General features: G+C 29.8%; 2 protein-coding genes across 3 annotated transcripts in view; one reads left to right on the forward strand and one right to left on the reverse strand.

The window, feature by feature from the left end:
• Positions 1–9,587, forward strand: part of LOC106683633 (uncharacterized) — a 44,254-nt gene extending 34,667 nt beyond the window's left edge. The window contains exons 7-8 of the mRNA XM_067049904.1: positions 6,866–6,956; positions 9,120–9,587. Coding sequence (XP_066906005.1) covers positions 6,866–6,956; positions 9,120–9,257 — 229 coding nt within the window. The 3' untranslated portion in view covers positions 9,258–9,587. The remainder of the gene's footprint in view (positions 1–6,865; positions 6,957–9,119) is intronic.
• Positions 1–18,138, reverse strand: part of LOC106683631 (translational regulator orb2) — a 235,336-nt gene that overhangs the window by 82,839 nt on the left and 134,359 nt on the right. The window lies entirely within an intron of this gene.

Raw genomic sequence — 18,138 nt, forward strand, 5'->3', positions numbered from 1 at the left:
TCCATTCAGCAGCTATTTTGAGTCCGGAGGTGAGGGGCCTCCTCGTGTTGTATCGCATATAAGATAAAAATAAAAATAAAGATAAATAAAAATAAAAATAATAAAGACAATAGATAATAGTGAAATGATAAGAGAAACAGTCTGAAATCAAAAGAAGTGTGAGGGAGGGGGTTGGGGTGCATCAGAAGATGGAGCTATGAGGTGATGTTATTAGGGTACCTAAGGAAGTATACCTTGAGAACCTTATGACTACAACGTCGCCGGTTCGATTCCGGACAGGGCGGGTTGATGTTTATTTCACGGTGGTTCCCAACTCGACCCTTTTACTCTGATTTATGTATATGTTGGTTACCTATAGGATAAACCCCTTCCCCGTCGTCGTATTTGCGTGTGTGTGGTAATATCTTTGAGGGATGTCATTTATTTAATACTCATGCACTAGGACTAGTTCGGACCTAGGGGAACTCTCTAGGCACTAAGATGGAACTAACGCCGCTTAATGTTAGATTTGCTAGGCTACTATGCTCTAAATAACGTAATTAAATTGTATAATATATAAATTAGAGAAACATTGACTGGTTTGTCATTCATTATTACTTTAGAAACCTAAATTTATACATATATTTGAGAGATGTTATGTTTAATTACACGGGACTAGAACTACTTCGGACCTATGGCGAACTCTAGTGGCACTAAGTTGGAACTAACGCCTTGATGATAGGTTTGCTTAGCTGCTGGACTAGATGGCGCTCCCTTGTTAAAATACGATTGATTCTACTGTGTACTAATAACAATCCGTTTTCTATGTTTTTACTTGCTCAAACACCTGTGTGCGTAGATTTTTTTAAAAGTAATCTTTCTTAATTTGAGAAATAAAAACATTATATTTATTTTTCAAGTTTGTGAAGCTATTCAATGGATGGAGGAGAGTTACTTCTCTTGTGGAATAATCTCCTTTCCCCACTGTCACAGTAGATAAGTTAAAGAAGCGTTAGTTAAATATCGTTTTTCCACATGGGGTGGATAGAATTATTAATAACATTTGTGAATGTTTGTGTACTTAAGCGAATGTGGCGGAAGTACTGGCTAAGGTTTGTTGTATGGCATACCATGCGTGTTAATACTCCATTTGTGATTTCAGGTTAGGTTAGCTTATTGTTTTTCTGGGCGAGGCACAATGGCCCAATTTTCTTCAAAATAGTTTTGATGTTTTTATGGGTCCTATAGATACATAGTGAATGTGGTTTATGACTTGTATTTAAGTTATATCAATATCCTGCTTTGCATCATTATATAAGTTTATTATGTTCAAGTGTTTACAATTTTTATTTCTTCTTTCAAGATATTTTACTCTACTGTTTACATTTGTTTAATATTAATACATATATTAAATATGCTATTTTATATACAATTCTATTTTCAAATTTGGCACATTTATAAATGTTTTCTATCAGTATTATATATTAGATACATTCTCTTTTATTTGGTTTAATATACACCATGATTTAATTATTATTCTTATATTTTTGTGTTTAACTGATTTTGTTTTAATATTTTTAAGTTGCTATCAATAGATTATCTTGAATCTTTTAGTGCTACCTAGCTACAACGTGGTATTGTGTTTCAGTGGACTCGTGCTAATCCGAACTAACTGAATTCAAGGGTATTCAGATTAGCAAAAAATTCAGATTACCGAACGGGGTAATTAAGGTCACTTCATAAATTACAAAATCAATTTACAAACTAAAATGATAAATGTATTTACATAAAAATATCTTTACAATGATTAATCATTGTTTAGAAATTTATTATTTAACCATTTTCTTGTTAAATAATCTGTAATTTTCGTCTCTTTGATAATTTAAATCATCTTTTTCAAGGCCTCTAACCTGCTTCAGCAGAATAGAATCTAAAGATTCAAATAAGACCATAAAAAAAAAACAACTAAATTTAAGTTTCGATGGTTTAATTCACAGTAGTGCTAAATATGGAGACCAACTTTTAAGGTTTTCTTTTATGAAAAGTCATAATTTTCCTAAAAATTAGAATATTTAATTGTATTTTTCTTACGAATTCATATTTTATCATTAGTAAATTTTATGTAACATCTTCTTTTACTTCTTCTAGCTCTATATGACTTTCCAATTAAATTATTTCTTCATCTGTTTGAAGTTCCCATTCATTTTCTTCTTCTCATTGTTTAATGAAATGTTTATTTTGTTCACTATTTGACTAGTGACACCCACATCCAAGCATTTTCTCGGCTTGAATTTTATTTTAAGTAAAAAGAATTGATATTTTAAGTCTATTATTTAAGCCTCACGGTACGTGAAGCGTTGAAAATACGATTTTATTGTATCTAGAACATATATGCGTTATAGATACGCGTTAGGTTCGGATTATGGGAGTGTAAGAATCCACTGTGTTTACAAAAGTCTGATGTAATGTGCACTCCTCTATTATATGCTAATTTGTTAATAGTTAATCCTCCTTTTTAATTAAATATTTATGAGTTAGGTTTGTCTTAACCAATCTTTATCCTTGTCAATACCACTTCTTCTCTTCTGTTTCCTCTTGGAGCACTTACCAAGAGTTCCATAGTTTGTTTTATATTTTTTATATAAATTTATACCCCAATAGACTCTCAGTTTTTCATTTTTACTTTAACATTTCATACTTTAAAATTATTTGATAAACGGTTAACCAGTAGTGTGGCCAATAGATTGGTATTTTTTAGACAACTGTGACATGTGCCATCTGTATTCAAGTCTGCATTCATATGATATTATCGTCCAAAGGTTTTATTTGCATTAGTGACCGGTTTTCAAAAGATAATCTTTCAGCGCTCCTTGCATCCAAAAACGTATTTTCGGTCTGTGCGCCTTTTGCCAAGATAAACGAATGCATCGTTGAAGGGCCGTCCGTAGCTCAGGTGATTGAGGCACAGGTCTTAGCAACTTGAGAACTCCGAGCGGCGCCGGCTCGAATACGGCCTGGAGGGAGGACTTTTTTCATTTCGTGGTGGCCCCAGAGGCGAAAACTTGAATTCCTTTAAACTTGACTTTTATATAGAAAACTCTATACTAACACGTAAATCGATTAAATTCTTAATATTATATATATATATACATAAATAATAAAATAAACTATTATTTTATTATATTTTATATTACTTTTGCTTTTATCTACTTGTCACTCTCCTTTTACCTTTTACGACTCTACGTGTTTCATATTATTTTTTTCTAAAATCGTCAGTATATTTGTTTTCCAACCTGGGGAAATATTTTTCGCTTTCTCGTTTAGCTAATTGTCAAACACTTTCATAGTTTATATCTATCATTTTTTTCATAGCTAATTTAAATAAGAAATGATTAATTATTTATTTTATTAAATTAATCATTCAAATAAAAAAATTGAAGGTTCATTAGAGGAAGCCAATTTGAAAATTTGGCACTAAAGGTCTATCAAACTATTTCAATGAGAATAAGAGCTAGGTGATATTAACGACCATTATATTGTAACATGTAATTACAATTGTGATTGTAATATTGGAAATATTTATATAGTATTATCTCACTCATACAACCGTCGTAAATATTTCACTCAAGAAAGACTTTTCTTTTTTGAGCTGGGCACTATTCATTCTATTGTTTCCAATGATTTTGTGAGTATATTTCTATCATTACTTAAAAATAATTTCCTATAATTATTTTACGACTTAATTATTCATTTTTTTTTTTTTGGTTTTATAAAAAACGATGAAACACAAAAATCTTTCTTAAATAGTATTGGAAACATGATCTGAAAATGGTGGGCAAGAGATCCTTAGTGACTTCAAGGTCGCAATTACATAACTATTGTAACTCCTCCCCACTCTAGTGCAACTTAAATTATTTCATTATGTTTTCAACAAAATAATATTCAATGTCAATAAGAAAGATACAAACAGTATTGATGGAAGTTGTATTTACAGGCTTCATACCGTACTCTACCACTAGAACGGGAACCCGATGCATACAACCAAGTGAAAAAACAAAACATATACATCAACAAATAATTTTAAAAATTAGTTACAACTATACTTAAGCCTTTTAAATTCTTTTTTTATTAGATATTGGGCCACCATTAGGGCTAAAATTGAAAATAAGATTAAATACGAGTTACACGCAGTGTAAAAAAAAAAAATGATTAAAATTGAAAAATTATATAAATACGTAACCAAATGAAAATAATAATTTAATAAAGATATTACGAAAGGATGGATCATATAATAAAATATATATGATTAATTAATTAATTAAATATATATGATATATAATGCTAGCAGATAACAGATAACGTTTATGTAACTGTATTAATCTTAACATTATCGAACAATGGTTATTTTAATTTATTATTTATTATTATAACTATATACTAACGTTATCTATCATCTGCTACCATTATACGTTATCAATTCCTTGTACTCACCACATATTATCACGTATGTTTTCTCCATTTCATAGTATTTTCATTATATTATTATCATTTTTATTATTAATTTTTGTTTAATATACCCTAAACGTTGGCTATGTGAAATAAATTAATAAAAGAGTCGATACCGAATGGTAAAAATAATTACAATTCTTTTTATTTTTATTGATAGTGTTTTAAATTCTCATTAACATCTGATGATGGCCCAAATTTTGGGGGTTAATCGTCAGCGTATCTAATAGAAAGAATTTAAACGATTGCATCCGCATTATTTTCTCCAATATTTTTTTTTTTTTTTATGATATTTACAACTGTATACACATCAAGTAAATTTGCTGTAAGTGATAATATGACATGATAAAAACATGTGGAGAATCTACCCATTGATAGAACTTCAAAAACATTTCTAAAGGAGAAGATCTCGAGGCCATCTTCTACTCCAATATTAAATGTTTACTTTGCAATTATGGAACATATTTTTTTCTATATCCTTTTGTTAATATAGGAAGACATTACATATATTTTCAAGGGTTTATTCTTATAAACCTAAACCAAGAGATTCCTGATGGCACATTGTATTTTAATTATTATGATATGTTAATAACATTAATTATAATTTTTCATTATATATACCAAGAGATAATAATATCACTATAAGGCATTCCCAAATAAACAATTATCAATTATAGCTCCTTATGGTTTCTGGATTGGCAGGTTTGGAATTAAATTCGTTAGTAAAACAATTTACATTATATTGTTTATTCTGTTTTTAATGCTCCATTTGTCTTGTGAATTTGTTCGCAAGAAAATATATTATATTCCGAAATATAACACCCGAATTTAATATTGTTTGTAAAATATTCAATTTACGTGGACCCTCAATGCATTAATATTATTTAAACCTAAACCTTATTTCGTATGGGCAACATCGTCACAATAAGAAATTTATAAAAAAACTTATTAAAAAATCGAAACATATACACATGTAAAATACATTTATATATAAATATACATACATCTCCGGTATCTGGCGAGGTTAAGAAAGTGAGATTTTAGTTCTTAAGTGGCTTTAGGGCCATCGAAAAATCGAAAAAAAAAAAAATAAATAAACCTAAAAATTTTCAAGTTTTAAATTTAGTTAATGCACAAAAATTATCAGAAACTTTAAATATAAATTCACACCACTAAAACAGGTTATGTGTAATTTTATAAAAATTGGTAGGAAAAAAAAACGGCCAACAGGATGTGCTTGAGGTTTTTTAAAAATTTTTACCAGAAAAAAACTCAAAGGTTGTTTCATAGGACATACACATTACGAATAGCCTAATTTTGGGAGTGGGGAATCGAAATTTATGTGATATGGAAGAATACAGTCATTGCAAAATAAAACCAAAAAAAAATAGTGTGTATTTATCGAGCTTAATACTTGAAGATTTTGATAGTTTATTTTTTTATTTTTCTACTTGACTGTAGGGTGTACATGGGCACTACACACTGTTACCTTCGTCAGAACTAAAGATAAACAAATGAATTATACCAAAATAAATTTTTGGTATACCACACCTCAAAATTATGAATTAATAACCGAAATTTACAACGAGTGTTGAACATTTAATTCGTGGTGTGTGATTGAATACAATAAGAAAATTACATTGACAGTTTAAATAATTCTATACTTTATTGACATCAGTGGATAATATTTTATATTCGGTATCATAAATAAATTTTAAAATATTTATTTTTTTTATAAATTGACCGGCCATTGGCTTCAAATAATTTCTAGTTCTGATCATAACCTGCTGTACAAAAATATAAAAATTAAAACCTCTAAAAGATGTGAGGGCTTCATTAATATTTTGTAATTGAAACTATAACAATAAGTCAAATTCAAGTATTTTAAAAAATATAAGAACTTGAAAAAAAATCTTATTATTAGGTTCTCATATATTTTTTTTTATTGTTTTCATATTATTAGGATAACAACCCTACTTCGGGAAAGGAGTAAGTGCGCTAAATGTGAGGTGAAACGGTTTGGATTATACTGATATAGTTAATCGACGGTGTTAAAGTGATGAACCTTTAGATCTTGTATTTCTATAGATGTTTGTTGTGGAAAAAATTCTTTGGTCTCTTTTTTTTTTTTTATTACTGAACTATTTAAAACCAGAAAAAGTTTCTTTCAAATACGCAATGGGGATTCATCGATGAATAGTTTCTTCTTGTCTTATAGTAAATAAGTTACCATTAATGAACATAAAATAGGTCACATGGTAGGTAGCCAGCCGATTCTCCAAATAATAATAACAATACAACATGGATCTATATTCTAAGCATAAAATTATTTTTTCAATTTGTTTATATTTGATTCTTAAGTTTTGGTTTTATTATTCAGGTACGGAAAGACCCGAAAGAAACCGATTCACCACTCATTGAATCCACCAGTAAACATACATTCGTACTCTTTGTACAGGCTTCTTGATCCAGTAAGTATAATTTGCATAATTACATTGTATAATATAAATAAATTCATTATTCTTTATATCTGTTAAATACTTGTAGAACATAGGCCATCTATAAGTGAGTTCCACTCTGCTCATTAAACTCCAGTTATTCCTTCTCGCCACGTTTTGCAGTTCTGGCTTTGGTCCATTTCTGGTGATATGCGAAACTTCCCTCTAGACCTTACTCCTTTTTACCCTAAAAGGTTCCACTAAGCAGCTACTTTTTCGAAGGCACAATTAGGTTTAAGTGTGTCTTACCTAATCCCTTTTCTTCTTCCTTATTTTGAGACTGATAAGAAACTATGCATTGGCTCACCAGAACCATTTAGTAAAGATCTTCTCAGGCCATCAGATGTCCAGGATTTTTGTGCTTATGATATCGGTGCAGATACGAAGCTTCTATAAAGCGCACAGGTCCTTTTTCGAGCCTCCAACGATTGTTTGGTTCTTCTGAGGATAATCCAATTTAGCACCTTGCTCAGCATAATAAACGATCCAGTTCGTTCACTCAGTTCCCTTTTCTTCGGAATCAGTCAGTCCACTTTTACTTCCTGCGATATCTTCCTGAAGAGAGATTCGGTCATTGGCCCGACTTTGACATTCAAGATTTCGTCGATGCCAAGAGATTTCCCGTTGTTAATTTCACCGAGGGGTATTTTGATCTCACGAAGAGAGGGTGGGGATTCGTCAATATCCAATGCGTCAAGAACTGGCACACGGAGGTGGGGTTCTTCCGATTCTTCACTATTCCTGTCCGGCAGAGGTGCCTAGTGTATTTCAAACTCTTCAGCTGATCAGCTTAAGTGGTTATGATAGTAGTGTTCTTACTCTTGATTGGTCAAGCCATTCTGAAACCTTTCTTTGACAAAGTTCTTGCAATACTGTAGAGTTCATTTGCGTGTTGCTTCCACTGCTCTTTGTAAATGGTCCTTCACTCATATTCGTTGACCTTTCTGAACTTTTTTTTGTTTGAGACATTATATTCCTGTTGGATACTGTATTTACAGGGTCTGCGTCAGTTGACTTTCTGTTTGAGACAGACGAAAGTCTAAGTTTTATCGATCATCCATTCCTTGGAACAAGATTAGCTGGTAAGCTAATCCAAGATGCTTGAATTGATAACTTCGCTAATCATCATCCGTCTGTGGCACTTGGAACTTGAAAATAGAGTTCCACTTTAAGGCTCTCTTTTACCTCTGGAACTTCGATTTTTTTAACACCAGCCACTACTTCTTGATTTCGAGTTTGGTAGCAGATTATGTGATGTTCAGACAGAAGGTTAAAACATGAGATATTGGTAACTTCCCTACATTCAAACGCAAATGCCTGTATTTCCTTCTGATGGCGATGTAGTTTATTTGGTACTCAGTGTTGTGGTCTGAAAAAACTCACGATACACAATGGCAATCCATTATGAAAATTTTTGTATATTTGCTTTTTTTTCTAAATTAATTAATACAAAGTTGATGTGACGAATCCAATTAACCTGGCTAAGTTTAATCAATTTTCAGTGACAAAAAATAATGACGTTTGGCAGGGTGGAACCATTGTTTAACAGAATTAACTGTGTTTACTCTTTTTAAAAATTTTTTAGTAGATATGAAACTCACTATTTGCATTGATTATCACATGAATCAAAAATCGGATACTTCTTTAATTTGGTTTTGAATGCCGTGCGTCATCACTGTCATTGGTGTTGCTATCTAGCGTATTTCATATAAAACTGTTGAGCTAGTGGCGTGCTTAAGTGGCGAGAACTGGCGGCAAGTTCATGAACTCGATCAGATGGAGAACTTATTCATGCTTGCAAAAATACTTATTAGTTGTTCCAATTATCTATAATCAATATAAATGTAACCAAAAGTATTTCCAGAAATGTATATTAAAATATATTATGTGCATGTTTGATATTCTTATATGACAAAAGTTCTAAAATTATTTTCATTTACATTAAATAAAAAATATTTCCTTAAAAGGTCTACTTTCTAATATTTTAATATGAAATAACCTGTCGCTTTATTGTTTGAAAATATAAATAGAATGTTTAAGCTAACTGTATAACATTTAAAATTATCTAATTTTACTATTAATAAAATGTAATGTAATAATGCAAACATTAGTGAATTCTAATAAATCTAATTGCAGAGGATGCGGCAGAAACCAAATGTCCTTAAAAGATCCATTTCAGAAAAGCTATTAAGACTTCTCACACATGACCTTGGTTATTCTACAGAAGAGGCTTTAAAAATTTTCTATCCTGGCCACAGATCTAATCGTAGATAAGTTTTAATTAAAGCTTCATCAAATTTATTTAGTAAAACATAAATTTGAATTGTTGCCTTATTTATATGGTTTAAGATTTAAAAACTTACAATTGTTCTTTATTTGTTGTTGTTATTTATAAATTTACAATTTTGTATACAATCATAAAATATTTTTCTTTAGTATTTAAAGTTAATTCTAATAATATCTATTTTGTTTTTTAACCGGTTTTTCCTCTTGCTACCACTTCCTTCTCTTATATCAGCAAACTGCTGGCTTGAGGTTGACATTTTTTTTTTTTTATTTCATGTTTTTATATTATTTTTATACTTATAATAAGCAACAAATTAATAAAATATGGATGAAAAGAATAATCTAAATTTGTTATGTGTGTGAATCAATTATAATTACTGTTTTTTTGTTTTACTATCCAAATGAAAGTGAAAATAAAAAGTTTATTACTACGCAGAAAGCAGAATAAAAAATGGCGGCTGTTTCAAAATCTTAAAAAAACATTAATTTTTCATTCAGAGCTTTATATCTTAAAAACTACCAACAGCACTAAAAATTTAAAAGGACATTATTTAAAGAAGAGTAAATTTGCTAAAATATTAGCCCTAATAGAGCTATTTAGGTCCAATAATTCTCGAGATATAGATTTTTAATAAGCAACATTTTATAAAAATGTACTCAAATATCGGTAGTTACTTTATTTTGAGAAATCTATATCTCAGGAAATATGTGACGTACAGATGTCTATTAGCAATCAAATCAAAACTAATTTAATGTACTATAAAGTAGTTTATGACCTTTACCTTCATAGGAAAAGTTTTCATGATATTTCATAAAATAAATTGATTTATAGTTGTTCAGACAATATGTGATTTATGAAAAACTTTATTTCAGAAACCATAGGACGTACAGATGTCTGTCTGCACTCAAATTAAACCTAGTTAAATTGACTATAAAATAGTTAATAATGTTTATCTTTGTAGGAGTAGTAGTTTTTAACCAATATCTGATGAAATAAACCCTCAAAATGTTAATTTTTAGTGGTCGTATAAAATGTTGGATTTTTGAAAAAATAGATCTCTAGACCCATAAGACGCACATATATGTACCAACGCTCAAAATAAAGGAAATTTAACTTACTATAAAGTAGTTTATGACACTTATCTTCATAGGGGTAGTACTTTTTATAATATTCACTTGTGAATATAAATTTGGCTAATGAAAATTTGTCCAAACAACTATAAATCATTTTATTTTAGCAAATTTCATGAACATTACTACAACTACGAAAATAAACGTCATAAACTACTTTATAGCTCATTTAACTAGCTTTTATTTGAGTGCTAATAGACATCTGTAAGTCACATAGTTCCTGAGATATAGATTTCTCAAAATAAATTAACTAACTACTGATATTTCAATACGTTCCAAACAAAAGTTTTATGAAATGTTTTAAAAAGCTATAACTCGAGAACTATTGAACGTAAATAACTCTATTAGGGCTTACATTTTGGCAAAGTTATTCTACTTTAAATGATGCTCTCTTAGATTTTCTATAGTTGTTGGCAGTTGTAAAGATATAGAGCTGTGAATAAAAAAATTAATTATTTTTAACATTTTGAAACAGCCGCCAGTTTTTATTCCCCCTACCTATACTTGGCAGACTCATCAATTTTGACTAGTAATTATACCTGGTTTTGAATTAATTAATCAACTGCCCTTTTCTCCTCATGGGCTTTTGTACTAAAGTCGAGGGGGGCAGTATCACTTTTTCTTATTTACCAATTACTTCTGAAGCAAAAACCAAGGATAACGGTTCTACGGGGGCACACAAGGCAACGGTGTCAAAAAATGGGCTCGTTTTACAAAAAAAATCAAAAGTTTTCAACTTTCTGAAAGTTTTTTAGAGTTATGAATCTAAATCAAGAGTTATTTAGCAGAATGTAGCGTTATTAACAAAATATTAATAATAATAATATAGAAAAAGAGAGAGAGAGATAATTTTTGCATTTATTTTGGTTTTTAACTTATAATTTAAAACGTATAAGCTTTTTTTTAAGTAGACAAAAGCTGCCAAAACCAAGTGCAACTTCAGTTCCCGCGAAACCTCACAGATCAAATCATGTCAAAATCCAATCTTCTCATTTTATTTTGATTTTCCGAATGTTGAACCAAACAATAAACGGGCCTTCAAGTCCTGTGCTAAAGCTGAATAGATTTTGAATAGATTCTAAGTTCACTAAGAAATTTCCCTTAGTCTTGTCCCAAGTATTTGTCTCAAATATCTATAATTTCCATTCTGTATTTGTATAAGTTTTATATTTTCCATTCTTGAAAAAATAGCCAATACTCTATCTCAGGAATTTGGTATTGGACCTAAAAAGCTAAGGTGAAAAATTTAGAATACTTAAAAAAAAAAAAATATAAAGTTATTTCACTAATATCATTAAAAGGCACAAACAAAGTTTAGTTGAATAAGTATGTAGTCAGATATGTCTTTTTTCATAAATAATCTAGAACTGAACGACGTTTGAGAAAAGAAACATTACCTACAAAAAAATAAAATAAAATAACTAGCAAACAAAATTTTTGGCACAGTATTTTGGCCTGGTAATAATTCTATAAATTTCGATTTATTAACCAAATGCGATGTTAAGATACGCAAAAACTGAAAGAAAAACTCCCCGATTGCTGCGGCCCTGCCAAAGTTCATTAATTTTGGTATGGAAGAAAACGTGTTTTTTTTTTAAACACAGTAAAAAAAGCATATTTCGACTAAGAGTTGAGATAGGAGAGAAATTTTAATTGTTGGTAACCCGCGTTCCTGGGACTGGATTTCCTACTGGATATCTTCCTATACTGTTTAACGGCTAGTACCTGTTTTTTAAGTGAATTGGTATACTTCAGATGGATGTTCAAGTGAGGAGTTATTCCTTAACTTTTTTTCCTTATATTACAAAAATAATGATCAGGAAATTGAAAGTGATAGATGTATTACGGTTTAGGTTTAGATCAGTATAAAAACGTTTTTTTTTTTCAGTTTTTTTTTGTTTGGAAAACCTAATAATTAAAATAATATCTCCACAACAGATAATGATAAGAAGATGAGTTTGTCTCTACTGAAGTACATTTTTGGTAAACTTTTCCTTAAATACTGACATTTCCTCCTGCAACATCCTGTATGGAACACAGTAATGATAACAGCTCAAAATATTAATCAAACAGATTAAGTGAAAATCCTTTTTGAACCACATTAAGCCCACATTATTTAATATAAAAATAAATGATAATTGTAAACTAAATTGGTATGGGATGAGATATGGTTGGAAGAGGAAAAGAAAAATGACAGTAAAAACATAGCTTGAAATAAGCAAAATTCAAATAAATTATTACAAATACTTGCAAGAGTTGTAAATTTAAAAATTGTTTTTAATATTAGGATTTAAAATGATAGTGTATAATCAATACCGGAACGTGACAGAAGTTTGGAGTTTTTAGATATATAATACAGGTGTAGTGTTTTTATTATTATTTAGTTTTATATTAAAAAATGTGGATTTAAGGGTTTTTTCCTTTATCTTTTTGATTAATATTTCTTAATGAAAAAATAATCCTATTAAAAATAAAAATCAGAATAACATTGCTATAATGGATACAGTCTTGTCGAATTAGTAGTTTTAATAAATGTTAAAATCTTCACTACCTGGGCCATGACAAACAAGATGCCCCAAGTTTAAAAATACAAACTGGAAGCCGATGTTATTTGTATTGAACTATTAAAAGACCAGCTGATGTAGTGAGGAAGTGGAACGGCAGTAGCTGTGTTGCGCTTGCCCCACCTCTTCCCCCTCCACCGCCACATCCGATAGATTTAGACTTGGCTTTCGGTGCGTGTGCCTCTCGGGTTTCGCCAGGGTCTTTGGCAGGATCGTGAGGTTGGGTACCGCTCCCGTCAGGGCTAATACTAATTCTGACCAGGCATGCCATTCGTACCATCCCGTATTACATTTTTTTCCACGTTTACCTGGAAGAACCGAAGAAGATGTCTCCTCAATGTAATAAGAAACGTGGCTAATCCTGCAGCATTAGAAGCGCGGGGTAGCTAATTAGAAGGGATACCGAAAAAATCTGGGAATTCCAATATTCTGGAAAAGCCAGAGAACTGTAGATTATTTTCTTCAACACACCAACTAGTTTTCAGAAAATCTGTTTCTAAAAAAGTAAAATATAGTAATAAAATAAGAATCGATTTACATCTCAGAAAATATAAATTATACAGTAAATTTCAAATCAAGGACTAAACCACCATTATTCTAAAATTTTGAACAAAATAAATATGTAATTATTATAAAAAAGTTGGTAAATAGATAAATGTTCCTAAATTGTACAGTTGTATATATAATATATATACACTTTATAAATCATGTATAGGTGAGTAAATATGTGAAAAAAAAAAAATAAAGAGGGGGGTATATGTATGATAATAAAATACATATATAATAAGAATATAGTAATTATGAAATTAAAAAATGTTAAGTTATAAACAAATGAATTAAAATTGAATGTTAATTAAATTGTATTAAATGTAAATTAGTGATAAAAAAAAATATTTTTAATGATAAGGTGATAACAGAGTCCTAACCTGTTGAAGGTAGGTTGTGTTATAAATAATGAAGATGTGATGTTATTTTAATATTTAATATATTTTAAAGATGTGACATGGGCAATTAGCCTGCAAGACATCAATATTTAAGGTATGGCCAAAGATATCAGTATGCAGTTAAAGAAATAATGTAATTATTATAAAAGCAAAAAAAAATTATAGGTTGTCTCTTTGAAAATGGCCTGAGGGTCGAAACGTAGGAGAGTTTTTTGAGAATAAAAGTTGAGAGTAATATGGATCAAAATTGTGTATGTCAATAATGAAATAAACCACTCTCAAACAATCATATAATAAATCATTAATCTAAAAAAATAATAATATTAAAGAAGTAAGTACCCAAACTATTTTTTCTTTTAGTTTACAGTTCCCCAGCAGGACTTGGTACCTTTTCGAAATCGTCTTAAGTATTCTAGGCTTTTTGTTTAGTCATTCTTTTGCATTAATTTTTTTTTTTTTTTTGGCAGATTGTAAGACATTTTGAGAGGTATTAAATTGAGCCAATTTGAATGTAAAATATATGAACGTATACAGTACTATCACCATTTATAAATAATACTTCCTCATTACCTAGGTGAGTGACCTAACCTTTTGTTCTAGTTTCGAAATATGGCAGGTTATAATATAACATTTTTCACCCAAATATTTCACAACATATAAAATCAAAACCTCCTAGTAAAGCATTGTGAAATCATATCACTTCTTTTCCTCATTTTCTATGAATTTTTTTTTTAAACCTCCGAATGGAATGAGGCAACAGCCTCCGAATAGGCTAAAAAAAGGAAACATAATTTCATCTTTCTCAACTTTTCTTTGTTTTTGTGGTTAGGGATAGTTTTAGGTCTTAGTTTGATCGTTAAAATATTGGACTGGTTCAAAATCACCGTCAGTTCGGTTTTGAAAACAAAATCTAATTTTTACTTAAAGTTTGGTCGGCTTCTTGTGTGGAACATCTAATTATTTAAAGCGGCGAGAGGGATGCGCTGGGATCGCTTGAGCTCTACTCTACCCCTCACACGTGGGGGATAGAGTGGGCTCAGGGATCCTCAGGTCGATTCTGTAAATATTGTATATATTATTTTATCATTATGTGATTTTATTTATTTATTTTTCATACAGATAGTCTGATTAAGTTCATCTTGTTTATTCTTTTGTTTGTATATATTTTAAGAGAGTTTTTTATTTTATTTTATTTCATTTTTTTTTTTTTTTTTACTTATTTATTTTATTTTAGTATGTATGAGATCATTCATCAATATTACCTATTGCCCACAACTGTGTGGCAGATTGTAATATCTATCAATAAATAAATCTATCAAATTATTTAAAGGGATTTTCCGTGTAAGAATGAATAATATACAGAATAAATTCTGGTTGGATGTAATTGTTTTGTAATATAATGGGTACTCAGCTTTCGGCAACGATAAGAAATAGGTTTAACTACAACGTCAAGCCTTAGTATGGAACTAGTTCTGAATGCAATGGTGGAAAGACGTATCGTACGGCTAAGGTGTACCCTTTATGTTCTTATTTTAAAACTATAGATCTTAATGTAGTTGTAGGCCAGATGGTTTCCAAAAAATAGCAAGTAAGTAATTAGTTAAACAGTATACCTTTATTATTAAACATTGTTTCCAGAAGTAGTTATACCAACCACTTTAAGAAGGAAGCCCCTGATAAAATTTCTAAGATTTTCTCTCAGCTCTTACTGCTCAAGCTGATTGAGGACATTGAACTGTCATGGAGTATCAAAAACGTTTTTAATATCAAATAATATATTCACTGAGTGTTCCTTTTGAGAAATGCTTTTTTTTCGAACGGTAACTGGTCATATCGATTTTGGGTTTACCTAATTTTAATTGGAACAATTATAGTTGCATTAATATGCAAAATATTACTAGTTTATATTTTGTTATGCAAATGAAGGATTTTATCAAATGAGTTAGAAGGTAAGTGTTATATTATTTTATGAGTGCGGTCATTAGGACATAGTAATTTATGATTTGGTACTATGAGAGAGAATTTTAGGTCATGTTTATACTAAGATGTATATCTCAAGATTCTACTGCTTCAGAGGTCATGCTAGAACTTCCTGTGGCAAGAACTGCAACACACCAAGACAAAAGTAACGCCCCCGTGCCAGAGGTATGTTACTTCCATCTAGCTGTCTTACAGGTCTGAAGAGTCTTTAGGCGGCAGCGGGATCTTGGGATGATTTTGCTAGATCTATGGAAGAGGCTCTTCCTCCAATGTTTCGTCATCATGTGAATGAAATAAGAAATTCGACTTTCGGTATAACTTAGCACAAACGAAATTATATTAAGTTCAAACGATATTACATTAATACACTTGAGATTATCTCAGTATAAAAAAAAAATTAAACAAACTTTCAAACAAATTAATTAGCATTATTTTTTGCTGTCGGTTGCATGCACTAAATTAAGTAAAGCAGTTTTATTTTATTTTATTTTTTTTACAGTTTTTCTTCTTATCTAGATAATACTTCTATTAATTTTTCCATTATATCAATCATTTCTCATATAAATTATATTATATAAAAATTTAAAATAATATTCGTAACACGATGTTATACCAGTGACGAGACTAGAAGCTATAAGAAAAAATACATGGGGATGAGCATTGAAATGTAGCAGGATTACATTATTCTTATATTTATTAATTATTTTATACAAATGATTTCTCTAGTGTTACGTTTTCTATTCTATTATTTATTACTTGTTATTAATACTCATTCTATTCATTTATATTTATATCCTTCTAATTCACATTGCTTATTTTTTATATATTATTATAGAAATTTCTATGCACAATCTTGTAGTCTTATCATATTTTACATTTGCATCTTGTCTTTATTTAGCCCTGCAAGAGTAATGCGAAACGATGGTGACTAATACAATTTTATTTTTGTGTACCTTTAATGACATCCACACGGATCAAAGTCCTACAATTAATCATGACCTGGAATTAGGGTGGACATTGGTCACACTGCCAGCAGCAAGAGGGCGTCAATACGCTTCATGTGTATTGAGATGTAATCTAAACAGTCCATACAGCTCATGCTCAGAGACCACATTAAGACCAGATTATAGCCAAGAAATAAGACGAAAATTATTATTCCTGAAGAGTGTTCGTAAGGATATGAATGAGAATGTCTAAATAATGAGGGGGGTAGAGGCAATACGCCATTTTTTACATCCTATCGATAAATCGATATCCGATCCTAATATCGATAAATTAATTCCGTTCACGATTGAGAGCTCTACCGCAGAGCTGGAGGATATGCATGAGATCACGTGACAATTGAGCATATAGCCCCAGCCAGCTATCTTTTATTTATTACGCCTTCTCTATTATCATAGTTACCTCGCAATAGTATTGAAGATGTTGCACAACGTACCAGAAATGGACAAAAATCTGGATTTTAAATTGTTTTGTAATCATCTGATTACATTAAAACACTATTTATGCAATTTAAATTGTATAAAAACAGTTGTTCTTTTTTCATAAACAAATGCATTGTTTTAAACAAACTTGCATCCTTCATGCCATTCATCAGTTCAAAAGTTTATGGTTAAAGATATAGCAGTTGCTTATTATTATAGAAATCCATAATAATACTAAAACCATTTCGTTTTCAACAACTAATTAAATATGGGTATGAACTTTCTTACTGATTGTCTAAGCTTTATTTTTATACAAATAATTAACTCAAAAGAAAAATACTTCAGTCCATTTATATATCAGAAAATATTACTTTTACAGTTAATTTTAAAACAGGCGCAAGAAATCTGAACTTACAATATTCAAAGATTTTAAGTAAAATTAATATGAAATATATGGGATAAAATTAATGTTGATAATTATAATTAACCTTGATATAAATTTTAATAATTAAATAGAGAGGAAATTTATCCAAAATATGGTTGTAATAAATAAATTAAATGCTTGACCTGAGTGTAGGTAAGATTACAAATATTGTGATAAATTTTAACAAAGAAGGTCGACTGTGATAAAAAGTTTAAATTAAAAATTTAATATGAACAATTGACTAATTAGGTAATTGGACATAATCTCAGAATTGCTTATTAAAAAAATTATATGATTCCCTAATGTTTTAATGTCTCACAGAGTAATTTGTGGACTGATATAAATGACCTGGGAAGAATAGCCTGCATAAAGTTGTCTTTTAAATGATATGATAATTTTTAA

Source organism: Halyomorpha halys, unplaced genomic scaffold (genome assembly GCF_000696795.3).
Source record: "Halyomorpha halys isolate HHAL.00 unplaced genomic scaffold, Hhal_1.1 Scaffold500.1, whole genome shotgun sequence".
NCBI classification, from domain to species: Eukaryota; Metazoa; Arthropoda; class Insecta; order Hemiptera; family Pentatomidae; genus Halyomorpha; species Halyomorpha halys.